We start from the raw sequence: 17950 nt of genomic DNA on the forward strand, positions 1-17950 counted from the left end.
AGCTAGAATAACATCCAATATACTCCACTGCCTGAATCCAGGATATCGCCAAAAAGCACGCTGTAAACACCTCACCCAAGCCCCCCTGCAGCTTCCTTAACCTTAGGTTGCTCAGGCGGCTCATCAATAAATTGCGGCGGCGCAACCTCATCTTGCAAGAAACTAGGCATAGCGCTCTCGCCCATACTACTCTCAAACATACTCTCCTCACCAAGAGCCTCAAGCTCAGCATCCAACTCAGCTTCATCCACATCCTCAGGAACATCATAGGCGCGCGAGATACTCTCCTGGATCTCGTTGCCAACCTCCATCAGATCAGCCATCTCATCCTGCATCTGTTCGATCTTATCTATATCGACCTTGCCATACTGCTTCTTCAATTCCTTGGTCGTGGTCTTCATCGCGTCAACCGTCGTCATGACATTCTTCAAATTATCCTGCATCATCCCTGCCTGCTCCATGTTCCATGATTGTTGCGATAGCTGGTCTCGCTGTGACTCGTATTGTTTCCGGCGCTGCAGGACCTTAAGCGCTTTCTGGCGGAGGGCGTTCTTGCCTGGTCCGTCGCGCATCTTGGCGATTTTGGCTTGGTAGGTTGAGAGTTCGGAGTTAAGCGCTGCGAGTTTGACATCTATGCTGGACACTCGGGTGTCGACCTGGAGGTGTTATTAGTGGGGGTTGTAAGGAGGGGTGTGGGTGTGGGATCCGGTGTCTGGTGGTCAAGCTTGGATTGGGGATTGGTTTCGTACATTGGAGATGGCGCCCTCTAGAGTCGGCTTGGGAGCCGTACTCTTCGTGCCGAATAGTCGGTTCATGGTGGGTTGGAGATTGGAGATGTTAAGGATTGGAGGTTGACGTCCGATTCCAGAGGTGTGGCCAGTGCTTAGGATCGCGATCGGTGGGACAAGAGAATACCCGATTGCTGGGACAAACGGGGAGACACAATAGCTTTAGTGAGTGCAGTGTATATGTACAGCCTTGCGTTTAATGCGGAGCAACGTCAGTGGGGGCCTAAGGCCTAAGGCCATACACGTGATTACTTGGGTTTCAGATGCTTCGACCCTTGAGTGCGTCAGATGATCTTTCTTCGTCAGCTGGAATTCGCAGAGTAAAGTAAAGTAAGCGTGGGACAAGACACGACAGGTATTGGTGACTTCCTTCAACACACAAATCTGGCGGGGAGGGGCTGTACCTAGTACCCACCGTCATGATGCAGGCCTGCAGACCCCCAGGATCAAAATAAAATGTAACAGAGAAAGCAACAGAAACAGAGACAGAAGACAAATATCAGCTACATGTATACAGGCAAATTGGAGTACTAACTTCTAGAGATATACGTATCGAGTTAGTTCGTATGGTCCCGCACTGTGTGTGTTCCGCCCTCGGGGATCAGTAATCGATCACAGCTTCACGTCCACCTCTCCTCCTCCTCACTTCCTATGGACAGGTGTTGAGTCGCCAGTCCAGCCTACTTTGAGTCTACTCATTTTGACTCTCCAACTGTGATTCCCATTTCTTCCTATATTCCCTCCCCCTCAAACCCACAGGGAGGTCTCAATTTCTCTCTTTCTCGTCACTCCCTCATTGCTCAAGATTGAAGGTATGATCTATCAAGGGCGCTGCTTCTAGACCTAGCGCCTTGCAATCCCCTTGGCTAGTCCCTCGCACTCCGGTCCTGTCGCAGCCCCCCGTGAGGTCTACCCTCACCGGGTACACCTCATCGGGATTGCAGGTGATGCAGGTGATGCAGGCATCTGAACCCGATCGCTGATCCCTCTCTCCTAAACAGCGCTAGATCGCCTCAATCTTCTTTTCATTTCGCACTTCCATTGCTAGTCACTTCCAGGTGACGGCCCGGCATACCCCACTCGACCTGCGCGACCTGGCCTCTGTGTGGACACCACGCTTACCGGTGTATCGGCCTGTCGCGCAACCGCTCCTGAGAACGCCGTCCGTCAACCCCTTGTACCATAGACAGCTCCGTTACGACACCTCGGAGAAGAACGAAACGAAACGAAATTTCATGAATCATTGTCCTCGGCGATATAATCCATCATGTTTTGGCGTTTTGGGGGATATGCGAGTATCTCCACCATCGATACCCTGCTTGATAAGCCCGATGTCACGCTCGAGGATCTCCTGGATGAGCCGGAGATCATCCAAGAACTGAAACAGCTTAATACAAAACTCATAGAATACCTGCGCGAGGATCATGTCTTGAAACGCCTTATGGACTATGTGACGGCGCCTAGTCTCGTGAATGATGATGAAGACAACGAAGACGATTCCAACGTGAAAGATGGTCCCAAGAAGGATGGTGATTCTACGGAGGAAACCAATGCTGAGAAAGAGGAGAAGGCATCGGATCCGTTGAAGGGTGTTCTTGACCAGGAAGATCTGGATAAAGTTGAGAAGAATCGCTTGAAGCATGCCTATATCGCTTGTGAGGTCCTCTCATCTGAGACATGGTCCATTCTCGAATCAATGATGGCCAATCCTGGGTACCTTCGAGATTTCTGGGGCTTCCTCCGACGATCCCCGCCTCTTGATTCCCTGCAGGCAAGTTACTTCACAAAAGTAAACGAGACGCTGCTTGATAAAAAGACCGAGGAGATGCTGGAGTTCCTTAAGTCCCTCGATGGAATTGTTCCCGCACTTCTGCAACACGTTGATAACCCGATGGTCATGGATCTTCTCCTGAAGATCATCAGTCTGGAGAAGGCTGAGGGTGGCCAGGGAACCGTCGACTGGCTCAAGTCCCAGGATCTCATTCCCACTCTTCTATCATTCCTGTCACCTGAACGCCCGGCTTCCGTGCAAACCTCTGCGGGCGACTTCCTCAAAGCAATCATCACCATCTCCGCGAACGCAAGCCCGAACGACCAGTCATGTATCGGCCCCAACAGTTTAACGCGCCAACTTGTCTCGGCACAGTGCGTGCAACAGCTCATTGATGCAATGCTCAAGGGCGGAAACCCGTTGACGGTTGGTGTCGGCATTGTTATTGAGGTGATTCGCAAGAACAACTCTGATTATGACCCGGAGAGCCTTGGCGGACCCGATGCCATGCTCACCACTTATGACCCCATTTACCTGGGAACATTGCTGCGCCTCTTTGCTCAACACATTCCTCAATTCATGGCTCTCATTCAGAGCTCCACATACACTATTCACGATGGCAATAAGCTTAAGACTGTTGACCGTGGAAAATTGAACTCTGCATGGGGCGCCAAGATTGAACCTCTCGGATTTGATCGATTCAAGACGTGCGAGTTGATGGCGGAGTTGCTCCACTGCAGTAACATGGGTCTTTTGAATGAACCTGGCAGTGATGAGTATATCCGGCAAAGAGACGAGGAACGCGAGAGGTTGATTCGTGAAGGAGTCTTTGACCCTCACCACGATGAGCGCTCTGGGGTTGATTATAACGATACCACGGCCGATTTTACAAACGCGTCAGCCTTTGAGTCTGGATCTCCAGAGGACGTCAAGATCACAGAGGAACCCCACGCGGGTGAGGAGGAAGGCTTCGAGGATGTCGGTGCATCCGGTATTCTGGTAGACGAGAAGGCTGCCGATAACACCGCCAACGCTGCCTCGGAACCCAAAGAGCCAGTCGAAAAAGTGACTGCCACTGAGGAACCCAAGACAGAGAAGGAGTCCTCTGAAGAAAAGACAACGGATGAGCCGCAGATATCCAGCGAATCTACCGACCCATCATCACCCTCCATTGGTCTTCCCGACCAAGTCGATAATATCAAGCTCGATAACGAGCCTCAAGGCGAGCAAGATACATCTGCAAGCGATAATAAACAACCTGAACCCGAGGCCTCGCGCCCTGAAGATGTGCCGCCTCCTCTCTTCTCCTCCAATGAACAACCAGCGGAGTCAGCTGAAGCTCCTGCCACTGAAACCACGAAAGAACCAAATACTGTGAATGATGGCAGTGAAGAGGATTCGGCTGAGCAATACATCCAACTTGATACCGACGGACAGCCTGTTGTTGGCGACTACTTGAAGATAATGTTTGTTGAGAACAAGGTTGTCCCAACAATCCTGGTTAGTATTTCTTATTCTATGGAGACTATGTCACTGTACTAACTGAGCGCAGGGATTCTTCTTCCGCTTCCCGTGGAACAACTTCCTTCACAATGTTGTCTACGATGTAATCCAACAAGTCTTCAATGGACCCATGGAGCGCGGCTACAACCGGGCTCTTGCCGTTGATGTCTTCGATACTGGTCGCATCACCACCGCGATTGTCGAAGGCCAGAAGCGCAGCGACGAAACCCAGCGCACCAATCAGATTCGTCTTGGCTACATGGGCCACCTCACCCTCGTTGCAGAGGAGGTTGTCAAGTTCAGCGAGCGACACCCACCAGAGCTTCTTTCGCGATCTGTCATGGAAAGCGTATTGAATCCAGACTGGATCGACTACGTTGAACAGACTCTCTCCGAAACCCGGGAGCGTGACAATGCCATTCTCGGCGGCGTCCGCCCCGACATGTCCGTCGGACCTCGCCAGACCAGCCAGAACAATGCCAGCTCCGGACAAGGCTTCTCAAGCTCTTCTGCCCTGGCGGAGGCAGGCTTGAATGGAGGCGTTGGAGGTTCAACCTTCCAAAACTTCGACCTTAGCAACCACGGAAGTGTGTCTGGTGGAGCATTCGGTGGTGGTGGCACCTCCCTATTGAGTGGCTTTGCTAGCTCAAGTGATGATGACGAAGATGAAGAAATGGAGGATCAAGACGACAGAGACGCCGGCAATGCCGATCAAGATACTGATAATGTGGGTAACCCTTTCTTGAACGATATAATGATGCGCGATGCGTAATCGGATCTCGTGTGCCATGCCTCCCCTTGCCATCCTTCTCGTTCAAACATTTGTCGATGAAATTCAGCATGGAATCATGAAACGAACGGAGCAACAGGAGGCGACAGGCAGACATCCACATGGTTGACCAGCAATTTTCATGCGTTGGATGGAACGTCGACCTCCTGCACACTTCTGTTCTGATATTACCTATTTGGTCACACTATGTACTTCATGTTCTCCAACCCGCATATTTTCAACATCATCTTTGAGCTGCAGCATCTTGTCAATTCTTCAACAATGTTCACCATTCATTTGTCTTGGATTTCTTATGCATTATATTCCCCATTTACATGTTTCCCATGCCGAGTCGGTACTGGCACCACCCAGTTGCTGTCAACCACACACACTGGCTGTCAAGCGTATTGCATATTTGCTAACTTGATTTACTAGGTGTCATCAAACTCAGCCAGCCAGCCTATTCCCATCTTACCTCCGCCACCTGCCCCACTGAGCCTCGGTCCTTCCCGGGCACGTCGCCAACTAGCAGCACGCCTCGCCGCCCAGAAAGAAAAATCTGAAAACCCAGATGGCGACAACGAAACCCGAGGCGAAGATACCGAAGACCATGAATCAGCCTGGCCAACAAACCCCTTCGTAATCGCCGGAATCGATGACGACGCCGAAGGCGGTAACTCGGCATTCCCAAACAGTGACTTCAGCTCAGCAAACGCTAAACACTCCCCGACATTCCCAAACTCAGGATTCAGTCCCCCAGACTCCTTATCAACCAACTCCTCGGAGGATGAAGGCGACAGCCACGCCGCATCAGTAAGGCGCCAAGTCCGCGTCCCACTCGAAGTCGATGACGATGACGATGACGAGATGGGCGAGATGGTAGGACCAAGTAGTATGGGCATGATCGATTCCGACGACGAAGACGAAGCTATCATCAACGAATCACTCGGTTACTCCAACCTCTCCGGCCCGGGCCGGTACAGCGGTTTCCGCCGATCTAGAGCTGTAAGCTCGCATTACGATGACGAGCAAAACGACAGCAGTGACGGCGAGGATGATGGCCTAGTGGAGATTCTAGTCCCCGGCCGGAAATCCTCGACATCGAATTAACGTTAGTGCTAACGTTTAGCATGGTCGTGGGCCTTGTCTTCAATGCCATTGCATGATGGTGCATGTTATGTTGCATTTCCATGCCACCGGGTGGAGCGTTGATGACTCTTTTCTCTTCTTATTTAATTTCTCGATATAGTGCTATGGGGACCTTCGAATGTCTTGGTGGCATGGCGTTTGTATATACACTTTTTCCATCGATCCTTGAGTTTGTCAGCCCCGCATGGAGAGTCTTCCTTTTTTCTCTGATCTTGTTTTCTTTCGCGTGTTTGCATGTATTGCGTGTGCCTCCCCGTTACCTGGGAAAGGCTTACGAGTCTATGGCTATTGATTTAGTTAGTGTGGTGGGCCTATGGTGGTTGCTTGTGTACGATAGTTGTCTTTGTCTGGAGCTGTGAATCGATGTTTTTGTTTTGAGTCTGGGTTGAGAGTAAAGTAGTATTAGAGTAGCTTCGATCCTAGTATAACTGTCTTTTAAGGGTTTCTTCTAGCCTTTTTTGCCCAATTTCAACTGCCAATATAGAGATACAGTTCTACTACCAGCCGCCCAAATATTATAGATACTCACTAGCATGTAGTGAACCTCCTACAAGTCTATGCAATCAATCGATGTAGTTCGGGCAAAAAAGCGGGCCCCACCATCCCGCATCAATTCTTTTCTCACTTCAACTGATAGAGCGACTCCCATTGAATAACCCCCTGCATCGCATCTGCGACAGACAGTCGCCGCGAGCAAAATCAATTGACCACATCTGCTCATCTGACAAAGATGACCAAACTCTCCGAGTAAGTGGTATAACGTGCTACGTCATCGACCAAACCCCAATATAAAAACCAGACTAACACAACCAAACAGATCAGTCGACCCATCACTAAAAGCCCACACAGAGCTAGTGAACTGGTTCACCCAACATGGCGGCAACGTAGACAAAAGCGTGCGCATAGCCACAGACGCCTCGCGCGGCGTGCACCTGCAAGTGAAGAAAGACTGGTCAGCACCAATCTCAAAGGAAACCAGAGTAATCAACACTCCAATCAACGTGTCAATGTCCTGGTTCAATGCTATGAACTACCAGTCGCCACGGGGCTCGTTCCCCAATCATGGCGTGGAGTTCTCGCGTTCTTGGATGGAGAGTGTTGGGCCCGAGGAGACTTCTGCTTTCTTCTTAATGGGTCAGTATCTGCGGGGCTCGGAGGGATTCTGGTATCCGTATCTTTGTACGTTGCCTCAGCCTGGGCAGTTGAGTACGCCTCTTTTCTTTGATGGGGAGGATGTGGATTGGGTTGTTGGGACTGGTGTTCCTGAGGCTGCGACTGAGAGGATTAGAATCTGGGTTGAGAAGTATGATCGGGCCATTGAGGGGCTTGAGGAGATTGGATTTGAGGGTGTTGAGTTGTATACATGGTGAGTACTCTGTATAGTGCTTTGATTTGTGGGGATGTTGTCTGATTTGTTTAGGGAATTGTATCTCTGGGCTTCGACTATTATTACCTCGCGAGCTTTCTCGGCGAAGGTTCTGTCTGGGGCTGTCGAGCCTGATGATCTCCCAGATGATGGTGTTTCCGTCTTGCTTCCGCTCATTGATCTTCCCAACCATCGGCCGATGGCCAAGGTCGAGTGGCGGGCAGGTGATGAAGATATTGGACTTCTTGTGCTTGAGGATGTTGCACCTGGCGAGGAGATTTCCAATAACTACGGTCCCCGTAACAATGAACAATGTGAGTGCTCCGCTTGTATTATTTGGAATCTGGATTGGGACTAACTACGAAAAGTATTGATCAACTATGGGTTCTGTCTCACAAATAACCCAACCGATTATCGCATTGTCCAACTGGGCGTCAAACCCGACAGCCCACTCAGCAAGGCCAAGGCTCAGCAGCTCGAGATGTTTCCAGAACTGGCCAAAGTCAAGGAAAATCATTATTACATCTTCAATCCAAACTACCCTCTCTTGGGCCCGGACACAGCTATGGAACACTCCATCTTCTCACCGGCATTGTTCAATGCCTTGACAATCATGGAATCCAACCCGCGCGAACGCAAGATGCTTGAAATCACAGAGGCTTCTATTCGCATTACCCCAGCTTATGGAAACGGCCACTGCATCTACGCCGCACTGGCCCAGATGAGTTTCGAGCTTATGGCACACGCAATCAACCTCAAGGCCAGCGCAGAAGATCTCCCCTCGCAACCAAAGACACTGAACCAAACTCATGCGAAAGTCTACCGAGATAGTCTCATCACGATAGATGAGTCTGCCCTGATAATAGCCTTATGGACCATCTCACGCGGAAGGGCTCATGGACGCGGCGAGGGCTGGGAAGACACCAAGGCCTTGATAGCCGAGCACGACGCTCGCGTACCAGCAGGCCTTCTCCCAGAAGAAGTTCTTTCTCGGATCCGCGTGCGCATCCTGGAGCGTCCATCTATCATCACTAAGAACGGAGAGCTGTTCAGATTAGTTGAGATGTTCAACCTCCTCCCGGCAGAGATGCAGGGTCCAGCTCAGGCATGCTTCAACCGCCTCGTGCAAAACATAGGACCTGAAGTCCCGACTATGCCAACTGACCCGACCAATTTGTTCGCTACGTTGATTTGCTTGTTTGTTGCGACTTACAACTCGCCCGAAGCACGATCGAAATTGCCATCGCGTGTCACTCGATGGTTGGCGTTCTTGCTTGAAAACTATCCTTTGCAATTGGATACTACTGAAAACATCCAGCCTGATCTTGAGCAATCGAGGGATACCCTTCGCTTGTTCCAGGAGTATATCATTGCGGCACAGCCAGGTCAATGGGCATCCATGGATGGTGTCGATTGGCTTATGCAGAATAGTGGGTGGCTAGCTCCGGAGTGGATTCAGTGGTCATGGACTGTGGCAAGCTCGGAAATGGTTATGCTTCCACTGGAGCCATTGCAGATTCTGAAGATGGACGGTCCTCTGCGCTTGAACAAACAACCTGTTCTCTATATCCCGCAGGAGCAGTAGAAATGATAGATTGCAAAAATGAAGCGCATAGTCATTTGTGAGCTCTGAGCTCGATCATCCTGAAATGTAAAATGCACAAAATAGGGATGTGAATGATTTCAATTGCGGTGCCATCATAGGCCCCTGCTTAGTTTTATACCCCAAAGGGGTTAGCGTATACTCGAATAAGGTAAGTTAATGCCTGATTTACCAGGCGCAAATACCGTCATCAGCGAATCGGGAGCCACTGACTCAGCATAGATCACGTGCGGGGTTACCACCCAATCAAATCTTGCGTAAAGGCGGATCATTCAGCAAGCGCAGGAATTGCCGTGAGCTCCACGACTCCCTTCCCTCTCCCTCCACGACCTTTGACCCTCACCACGAATTGTCAATTCCCGCCGTCATCATGATATCTCGAGCGGCGGCTCCCTCCACCTCCTCCCTCTCCCACCTCTCGACCCGCTCCCTCCGCGCCCAGGGAGCGGCCGCCCGCTCCTTCGCAACCGTATCGGAAGCACCCCCCGTGAAGCACTATGGCGGTCTCCAGGACCAAGATCGGATCTTCACCAACTTGTACGGACACCATGGAGCGGATCTGAAGTCAGCAATGAAGTATGGTGACTGGTACCGGACCAAGGATATGGTGCTGAAGGGCGATGATTGGGTGGGTTGTCGCACAATTGACGGACTGGGAAATATCAATTGCTAATTATCCGCATAGCTCATCTCTGAGATCAAGGCATCTGGCCTCCGTGGCCGTGGTGGTGCTGGTTTCCCCTCAGGATTGAAATACGTAAGTGGCATGCCTGCGATTTGGCGAAACGCGAGTGTTTGGGGTCAACCGGGCTAACCTGTTATTTGACAGTCTTTCATGAACTTCAAAGATTGGGACAAGGACCCTCGCCCCCGTTATCTGGTCGTCAACGCTGATGAGGGTGAGCCTGGTACCTGCAAAGACCGAGAGATCATGCGCAAGGACCCTCAGAAGCTGATCGAGGGTTGCTTGGTGGTGGGCCGTGCCATGAACGCCAACGCCGCCTACATTTACATTCGTGGTGAGTTCTATCACGAAGCCACCGTCCTCCAGCGGGCTATCAATGAGGCCTACGAGGCTGGCCTGATTGGCAAGAACGCGTGCGGTACCGGTTACGACTTCGACGTGTACATTCACCGCGGAATGGGCGCCTACATTTGTGGTGAGGAAACCTCCCTCATTGAGTCCATTGAAGGCAAGGCCGGCAAGCCCCGTCTCAAGCCTCCATTCCCTGCTGCTGTCGGTCTGTTCGGTTGCCCCAGCACAGTCACCAACGTCGAGACCGTTGCCGTCACACCCACAATCATGCGCCGTGGTGCCAACTGGTTCTCTTCCTTCGGCCGTGAACGTAACGCCGGCACGAAGCTGTTCTGTATCTCCGGTCACGTCAACAACCCCGTCACAGTTGAGGAGGAGATGTCTATCTCCCTGCGCGAGCTGATCGAGAAGCACTGTGGAGGTGTCCGTGGTGGCTGGGACAACCTGCTCGCCGTCATCCCCGGTGGTTCTTCGACCCCCGTGATCCCCAAGTCCGTTGCCGACAACCAGCTCATGGACTTCGACGCCCTTAAGGACTCCCAGACCGGTCTCGGTACAGCTGCCGTCATCGTCATGGACAAGTCCACAGATATCGTCCGGTCCATCTCCCCGTCTCTCATCCTTCTACAAGCACGAGTCCTGTGGTCAGTGCACTCCCTGCCGTGAGGGCAGCAAGTGGACCATGCAGATGATGCAGCGTCTCGAGACCGGTAACGCCCGCGAGCGTGAGATCGACATGCTCCAGGAGCTCACCAAGCAGGTCGAGGGTCACACCATTTGCGCTCTGGGTGAGGCCTTCGCCTGGCCCATCCAGGGTCTGATCCGCCACTTCCGTCCCGAGTTGGAGGCTCGCATCCGCGAGTACCAGAAGGAGCTTGGCGCTTCCCCCTACGCCGGTGGCTGGCACCCCAACAGCCGTGCTGAGGGCAAGCTGATCTCCCCTGGCATGTAAACACACCACACACCTCTTTCCTTTTCCCTCTTCACATCTTTTCCCTTTTTGTCATCCCAAAAAGAAGCAGGAACTGGTCCCGGGATGATTCCTACATTCTAGACCTCACTTTATATTTCCCCCTCTCCGGCCGGTAATGTCTTTTTCTGTTTCTCCGTCTGGTCCGGCTGGGGAGGGTGGTGTTTCTCTTTTCTTTACTCTGCTCGATCCCCTCGTGTTCTCCTGTCGCGTCTAGGTTTCTCTTTCTCTTGTACAGTCGGTAGCAAATTTGATGCATTTGATGTCTTCATTCGTGTTGCGTAAAGTACACTTGTTCCTCCTCTGGTAACGTCCTTCTCCTTTTCTTCCTTTCCCTTTTCACAAAAATTGTTGAATACAAAGGCACAGCAACAAAACAATGCTCTCCCACCTCTCGCTTCACTAGTTCGGGCGAGTCTCAGTTCCTGCAACAGTGTCCGTCTGAGGATCAAGAACGACTTCTTGGACATGGTTTTCCTTTCCAGCATTCTGCGCTTCAATGGTCTTATCTTCCACCGGGATATCACCAGCCTCTGCCGCCTCTTTCTCTCTTTTCTTCCGCTCAATCTTGAGCAACCTCTTCTCCCTCCACCCCATTCCAAACACGCACTCAACCCAGAGCAAGGACAGCCCAGCAGTCATAACTAATCCCAGGAAGACAAAGCACCAGCCCCATCCCATCCCACTAAGCATCTGGTTGATGATTGCAGCCCCAACAGCACCCAGACAGCAACGAACAAGATTGCATGCGGCCGCAGCCGTGGCGGGTCTGTCTGGGAAGAGATCAACGAGAAGCGTATTCAGGCAGTTCAGGGATGCAACGAAGCAGAAGCCAATGACGAATTGCAACACGAGTGGTACGGCCAAGTGTACTCTCTGTTGCAAGACCCAGCCATATGGGATAAAAGCCACTATGCCGACGGCCATGACCGGAAATACTGTTTGAAGACGGGCGCGCTCGATTGGGAAGTTGCGGAGGCTGTCGCCTTTCTGGCGGTTCACTGGGAGGCCGGCCTTCTGGGCTGTGCGCTTGTAACTGTAGTCGATTACTTTGCCGTATAGCACTGCGCCGAAGCAAGAGCTTACACCGAAAGGTCTGAGTTGTGTGAATTTAGTGAGTTGCGAAACCAAGTGGACTGGGGTAAGGGAGACTCACAAGAAGCAGAGACCGATTTGAAGCTCGTTGAATCCGTATAGTGGACCAAACAAGTTTGGAGTACTGGTCAACAGAGCAATATTCGCGAACATCACGAATCCAACGTATGAGATAATGATGAGGGCATCCCACTCAAGGAGAATGGCGATTGAATCGAGTGGATTGGGGAACTTCAGCTTCGTTGTCTGCCGGGGCTGTTGTTCAGACTGTTGTTGAGGATCTTCTCCAGCGTGCTGTTCCTCATCTGACTCTTTCTGCAAACGATGTATCCTTGTCGATAACCATTGAAGTACTGACATGCGCCACCACTCAGTTGGTACCTCGCTCCCATTACCAACAATCTTGCGCGCTGTCTCGGGCATAGCAATGACAAAGAAGACCAAATATCCGCCACTGATGACAACCAGGAACCAGAAGACACTTCGCCAGCCGAGGAATTTGGCCAAAAGACCACCAATGACAGGACCCAGTGCTGGCGCTACCATCACACCAGCTGCCATGGGCCCGATGTACTTCCCACGCTCAGCTGTCGTCGCAATATCCGCTATAACGCCGTACCCGAAGGCTACGGTGCCGCTGCTTCCTGCGCTCTGAATACATCTTAGTACCATCAAAGCTGCGAAGCTGTGCTGCAGCGCCAGACCAATGTTAGCGGCGGTATAGACAGCGAAGGCGATAATATAGGCTGGACGTCTTCCTCCCGTATCGGCAAAGGTGCCCATGAAGGCTGGGGCCAGACCTTGGAGGATCATGTATGTTGTGATGGTAAGATTGATCAGCGCGGGAGTGAGTTGGTAGTTCTTTACCAATGTCGGCATGACGGGGTAGTAGATCTGGCCAGAGAGAGGGGAGAAAAATGATGCCAGCGAAACCATTATCACAATGAACAGCTTCTGGCGCTTGGTGAAGGCAGAGAATAGAAGCTGAGGCTCTTCAGGTGCTGGTGCCACCTCTGTTGTCTCTAGTTGTGCCTCTGGGACGAATTCAGCCGACGGTTCATGGGCGTCATTGTTATTGGGAAGTGTGTTTGTGGCGGCCATTGGCTCTTTGTCCTCGCCATTGTCATTGGTACTCGGCATGCCATGACTCGCCAAGGCCGATTCATGGATAGAATCTGTCTCGGCTTTCGCCGAATTCTCTTGACTTGCCTCAGCGATCCGCTCCAGCGCAATCTGTCTCGAGGCCATTGGGAAGAATTGGTGAACGAAAGGGTATACTAAGAATGCCCACAACAGAAGAGGTTCAGATCATAGAAGGGAAAGGAGCAAAATAGAGAAGGGAAAAGAGAGGAAGAAATCGAGGAAAGAAAAGAGAAGTCCAGGGTCGTTCCTTCCCATGTGCCAACTCCTTGTGCTTCCCCTGGTCAACTTGTACAACTGTGATCTGATAGACTTGAGAGACATACAATCTACATAGCCATCTTTGTCATTGCAAGTAACTTATCTATTTCTCTGGTTGTTCAAACAACCACATGGGTCTATGCTCCCTAAGCTGCAATCACTTGCCCTTGACGGAATCGTCATTCTCAATGCACCATTTCAAATGCGCAAAGATCCTCCAGTATACATCTTCAGCAGCAGATTTCCCAACAATAGGGTCAAGATGCCCATAACCCTCAGCCAAGAACCGGCGATAGGGCCTCTCTCCAAACCGCCTACGCAGCAACCCATAGTCCTTGAGGGTAGACTTTGGATCGAAGACTCGATTGTCCGTACCGGAGATGAAAAGAATAGGCAACCCTTCTAGCCGTTGCAGATTCTCTTCGGTCAAAAGAGAACGCAAGTCATTGTCCATACAAATCCCCTTGGTCCCCATGTTCACAACATGTTTCATCAGCTTTGTATGGGTACCGGCAAAGAATTGATGGATGTTATCATGAAGAGCTACGCACAAATTCTCATGATTCCAGAGCAAGCCAAACGCAAAGGAAGTCCGATGACAAGCAGTGGAAGTACACGGATCTCGCGGATGACCGACAGGATAGAAGCGCAGGAGAATATCAAGCAGTCGTTGGAACAGGACACTCCCCGCATTGCTCATGATTGGAAAATAATTACCCGCGAGGAACTCATATAGCCGGATTAACAGCGTGGTTTTCCCTTTGAGCGAGTTCCAATACCCGAAGACTTGATTCATGAAGACGGAGTTTGCGGTCATGCCGAGAAGGTCGCAGCTGGCGATAGTCCCATCTAGGAGTCTCATGCAGAGAGCTACCGAGCCCTGACAATGAGCTATCACATATGGCTTCTGTGGTTCTTTGTCACGGATGTATTTGATGGCGGCTGCAACGTCGAGGCGGCAGTCGAAGATGGTGGCTTCCTGGGCCACGATGGGATCACAGCCCCAGCGAGGAGTGAGTGTGTAGCAGCGGTGTCCACGCTGTGTGAAGTAGTCTATCATTTTGCAGTGCAGGAAAGGCAATGCATATAAGTTGTGCATTGCGCCGATTCCGGTGATTCCCGGTAAAAGTAGGACCGGGGGAAGGTTGGCATGCCTCGGTTCATGACTTCTTTGTTGAAGAAGTGGATCGTATACCTCGAGCAGAACTGGTACACCATCGTGCGCCTTGAGCTTGCAAATTAATGAGGGATTCGGGTTCTTGTTGATTTGATCCACCGGTGAGATTCGAGGGAAACGCACAGGGACAAATGGCATGAAGAAAAAGAGGCTGACATGATACCCGAAAGAGAACAAAAATGCCAATAAAGCCAGGAGAGAACTGATATTGATTGATGTTGTTCGGAACGCCCTCATCTGCCTTTGGAATTCTGGCAATGAGATATGAAGGGCACCAGCCCCAAGCTGTGTCCCGTCTAGTCGAGTGATATTGATATTCAATGCCGTTGTCGCCTCCCATGTCTTTCTGACCGAGAAAGCCATCGTAGGACTGAGAAGTTTGTGTCCTTCTAGATAATACTCCGGGCCCTCGATTGAAAGGAGCTTCATGTGGTATGAAATGGTAGACTCGGCATCTCCCTCTCCTGTAAAAATGTTTACTATCCCCTGAACGATTTTAAGCGTAGTCCGAGATAGCACATGGCAGGAGACTGTTCCGGTGCATATTCCTTGGTACCGTGAGGGAGATCCTAGAAATGTGAATATTGTCCCACTTCATCGTGACTTCGATCTCGGGCTCTTACCACTGTGGCAGATGTCTATAGTAATAAACATGCGCATTGCGCATGATGAGCCTTTTCCTACACTCTCAGAAAGTGTCAAGCTCCCCAAACCTGAGTTCACGCTTATATACCCAGATAAGGTCTCCGTAAACTGCCATCCGATGGATTGTGGCTTCTCTTCTATGCTCTCTTGATGATCCTGGCCATTGCGAGACATTTGTGGCTTGCTGGAGATACCTAGAGGGCCATTTGCAGTTTGATCAATAGTAAATCCAGACATCTTGGCGATCAAGCTGACAGATCGCTCTGAGAGGGCAGATATTGTTGCCAGAGGGTTCACACCTGTTATATCAGTATAAGATGATAATGATACAACAGGGGTCATCAATGTGTACACAGTGCCATGAAGTATTGGACAGTTCTACACGAAAGGCTCGAACCTATTTATACCGTTTCATGCATCGTTTTCACCTTCTTTTTTTGCCCATTCCGGGGTGCCTCGGGGTGAGCAGTCTAGGTCAATTAAGGTTGGGGCGTGAAGGGGCTTCCGTGCCCTGAGCCATCACTGCTCGTGTTGGTCCCTCCTAAAAGGTGCACCGTGACTTCTTCTTGGTAAAGGCCTGGACTCAAATGTTAGACCGGCCTTTGAGAAAAGTCGAGAGTGATAGAAGTATACCGTAGAAATATGAAAATCCCATATCTCCCGCTCCCATGCCAGGCAAAGAAGACAATGTATCCTCCTTCCTCCATCTTCTCCACAAACCGCACCTCACATCCACAAAATATCTCAGCATCCCAGTTCCACGCATCAGCCAAATAACTGGTTGCCACGGTATTTTTTGACCCATCGTTCAGGCCGGTACATTCATGCCCTGATCCTCGATTGGGGTGCATGAAAACACCAGCCTTGTTGCGGCCGCTGTGGAAGAACGTGGTAAGTGGTGCATGATAGAAATTTTGTTCTTCGCCTAGCCATCGTGAATCAGCTCGCAGATGCTCTAGTTTGGCCGGGGTTGGGTAATTTTCTGGATATGTGGATGGTTGCAGCATTGATTCTGCGCGTGAATAATCTACTTCGATTAGTTGCTAGACATATCTAATCACCCTGCACAATACGTATATGCATAAACATGGAATCGGATCTTACATTCATCAAGTCCGGACGGATCTTCTCTAATTTGTGATGGCCAAGGACTCATCCTTAATGTCCCTTCATCTGCCTTTAGAAAGACACCACAATTGATAAGGATGTTCCTCCGAGTCCTATATGATATGATTCCATTAGAATATACCGGGAGCTTGAACCACTGCAATTTGACACGACTTACCATGAGCAGCAAACGTATGTTGTCCATCGCCAAGATACAACTGAAATAGTCGCGTAGGATCACCAGAAGAAAGCCATTTCGATATGAAGGCATTCTTCGCAGAACTTCCCGAGATATTCATATCCTTCACGCATTGGGGAAACGTATGCGGAAATGAACCAGCTGTATCAAATCGTTAGACCAGCAAGCTCAGTAGAATGAAATAAAATTTGAGAAGCGCACATCTTCGTTCCCAACCAAGTTCCAACACAGCAACACTCTTCCCAGCACGAGCCATTCGACTTGCTGCCACGCCAGCTCCATATCCAGATCCTACGATCACAACATCATACTCCGATTTCATACCTTGCATTTGTCAGATTGTGACTATTTGTGCAGTTGGCGAGCCTAATTGGGCATGTCACGCGGCGGGGAATTACTGTACTGGAATAACATTATCGTTATTGATTCAGTAGGGTGGAAGTGAAGTCTGCAACTTCTGGGGCGTGAGTAAGGTGTGTGTACATGTCGACTTGACAAGGGATACCCATGTTGTCTATATGGGTAACTGTTGGAGTATTTGTCTTATAAGTTTAGGATCTACGGAAACTCTACGCAGAAATACGGCTATCGACTATATCGGAAATGAATTGGGAGAGTAATCTATTCTTAGGTATACGGCTACCACAGCACAACTACGATCTAGACCAGACCAAAAGGTGGATGGCAAATGGAATATGCAAAGAATAAAATTGTCAGGCAAGAGGGTGTAGTACAATACAGGTCATGGGAACCATAGATAAGATCAGGAGAATAACGAAAAGAAGATTGAGGGCAGAACAAAAGAAAAGGAGATAGGGCAAAACAATGGCAAGTAATCCTACAAGCAACCCTTGGAAATAAGCTAGATGCAAACATGCGAACTCCTTTCCTTCTCATCTTTCGTGTTTCTCTTTTCAACTTGCGTTTTGTGATTATGATTTCGATTTCGATTTCGATTTCTTAATGGCCACCTGCCATAATGACGCCGTAATAGCGGCGGCTCATTTCTGCTGTTTGGGCGATGCGGGCGTCGCCTGTTAGGGGAAGGCCGAGGAGTGTGGATGATTCGACGAACTGTGTGGAGGTGAGTGTTAGTCTGGGATTAAACAATTGAGATTAGATGAGGGAAAAGGAACGAACCTGAACATCTTCGTGAGTAATCCAACCAGTAACAGCGCGACTCATCTCCTTAAATGCGACGCGCTCTTCTAATCCTTCCATGCCAGATCCTTCAATGCGATCGCTCATAGCAACAAGGGCATTGACGAGGCGGTTGAGACGGGTTGCGTCGCGTCTACCGCTGGGAGCAGTGACCAGGCGCAGGAAATCTTCGTAGACACCACCACCGGAAGCCCAGCCGCGCATCTTACG

At 50.5% G+C, this 17950-nt stretch overlaps 9 protein-coding genes across 9 annotated transcripts; 4 read left to right on the forward strand and 5 right to left on the reverse strand.

Moving 5' to 3' along the window:
• Nucleotides 1-71: 71 nt before the first annotated feature.
• On the reverse strand, nt 72-815 carry N7446_011112 (putative SNF7 family protein (Cta1); the record flags this gene model as incomplete). The annotated part of the gene is made up of 2 exons (XM_058519854.1): nt 72-656; nt 750-815. The coding sequence occupies 2 exons, from the start codon at nt 813-815 to the stop codon at nt 72-74; spliced, it is 651 nt and encodes a 216-aa protein (XP_058367378.1).
• Nucleotides 816-2055: 1240 nt separating this feature from the next.
• Nucleotides 2056-5941, forward strand: N7446_011113 (SAPS family protein; the record flags this gene model as incomplete). Its single annotated transcript, XM_058519855.1, has 3 exons — nt 2056-4059; nt 4112-4789; nt 5267-5941. The coding sequence occupies 3 exons, from the start codon at nt 2056-2058 to the stop codon at nt 5939-5941; spliced, it is 3357 nt and encodes a 1118-aa protein (XP_058367379.1).
• A 769-nt stretch (nt 5942-6710) lies between these two features.
• On the forward strand, nt 6711-8931 carry N7446_011114 (SET domain protein; the record flags this gene model as incomplete). Its single annotated transcript, XM_058519856.1, has 4 exons — nt 6711-6727; nt 6798-7346; nt 7401-7660; nt 7715-8931. 4 exons carry the CDS (start codon nt 6711-6713, stop codon nt 8929-8931), a joined length of 2043 nt encoding a protein of 680 aa, XP_058367380.1.
• A 337-nt stretch (nt 8932-9268) lies between these two features.
• N7446_011115 (uncharacterized protein) lies at nt 9269-10651 on the forward strand (the record flags this gene model as incomplete). Its single annotated transcript, XM_058519857.1, has 3 exons — nt 9269-9577; nt 9635-9706; nt 9779-10651. Exons 1-3 carry the CDS (start codon nt 9320-9322, stop codon nt 10649-10651), a joined length of 1203 nt encoding a protein of 400 aa, XP_058367381.1. The 5' UTR covers nt 9269-9319.
• Nucleotides 10652-10667: 16 nt separating this feature from the next.
• Nucleotides 10668-10937, forward strand: N7446_011116 (uncharacterized protein; the record flags this gene model as incomplete). The annotated part of the gene is made up of 1 exon (XM_058519858.1): nt 10668-10937. The coding sequence occupies one exon, from the start codon at nt 10668-10670 to the stop codon at nt 10935-10937; it is 270 nt and encodes an 89-aa protein (XP_058367382.1).
• A 420-nt stretch (nt 10938-11357) lies between these two features.
• N7446_011117 (putative MFS transporter) lies at nt 11358-13298 on the reverse strand (the record flags this gene model as incomplete). Its single annotated transcript, XM_058519859.1, has 2 exons — nt 11358-12051; nt 12112-13298. The coding sequence occupies 2 exons, from the start codon at nt 13296-13298 to the stop codon at nt 11358-11360; spliced, it is 1881 nt and encodes a 626-aa protein (XP_058367383.1).
• Nucleotides 13299-13608: 310 nt separating this feature from the next.
• N7446_011118 (uncharacterized protein) lies at nt 13609-15057 on the reverse strand (the record flags this gene model as incomplete). The annotated part of the gene is made up of 1 exon (XM_058519860.1): nt 13609-15057. One exon carries the CDS (start codon nt 15055-15057, stop codon nt 13609-13611), a length of 1449 nt encoding a protein of 482 aa, XP_058367384.1.
• Nucleotides 15058-15863: 806 nt separating this feature from the next.
• On the reverse strand, nt 15864-16429 carry N7446_011119 (uncharacterized protein; the record flags this gene model as incomplete). Its single annotated transcript, XM_058519861.1, has 2 exons — nt 15864-16300; nt 16378-16429. The coding sequence occupies 2 exons, from the start codon at nt 16427-16429 to the stop codon at nt 15864-15866; spliced, it is 489 nt and encodes a 162-aa protein (XP_058367385.1).
• A 1110-nt stretch (nt 16430-17539) lies between these two features.
• N7446_011120 (uncharacterized protein) lies at nt 17540-17944 on the reverse strand (the record flags this gene model as incomplete). Its single annotated transcript, XM_058519862.1, has 2 exons — nt 17540-17653; nt 17720-17944. The coding sequence occupies 2 exons, from the start codon at nt 17942-17944 to the stop codon at nt 17540-17542; spliced, it is 339 nt and encodes a 112-aa protein (XP_058367386.1).
• Between the last annotated feature and the right edge of the window lie 6 nt (nt 17945-17950).

This window comes from Penicillium canescens (genome assembly GCF_028828765.1).
Source record: "Penicillium canescens strain IBT 15451 chromosome Unknown utg000008l_segment0_segment0, whole genome shotgun sequence".
NCBI classification, from domain to species: domain Eukaryota; kingdom Fungi; phylum Ascomycota; class Eurotiomycetes; order Eurotiales; family Aspergillaceae; genus Penicillium; species Penicillium canescens.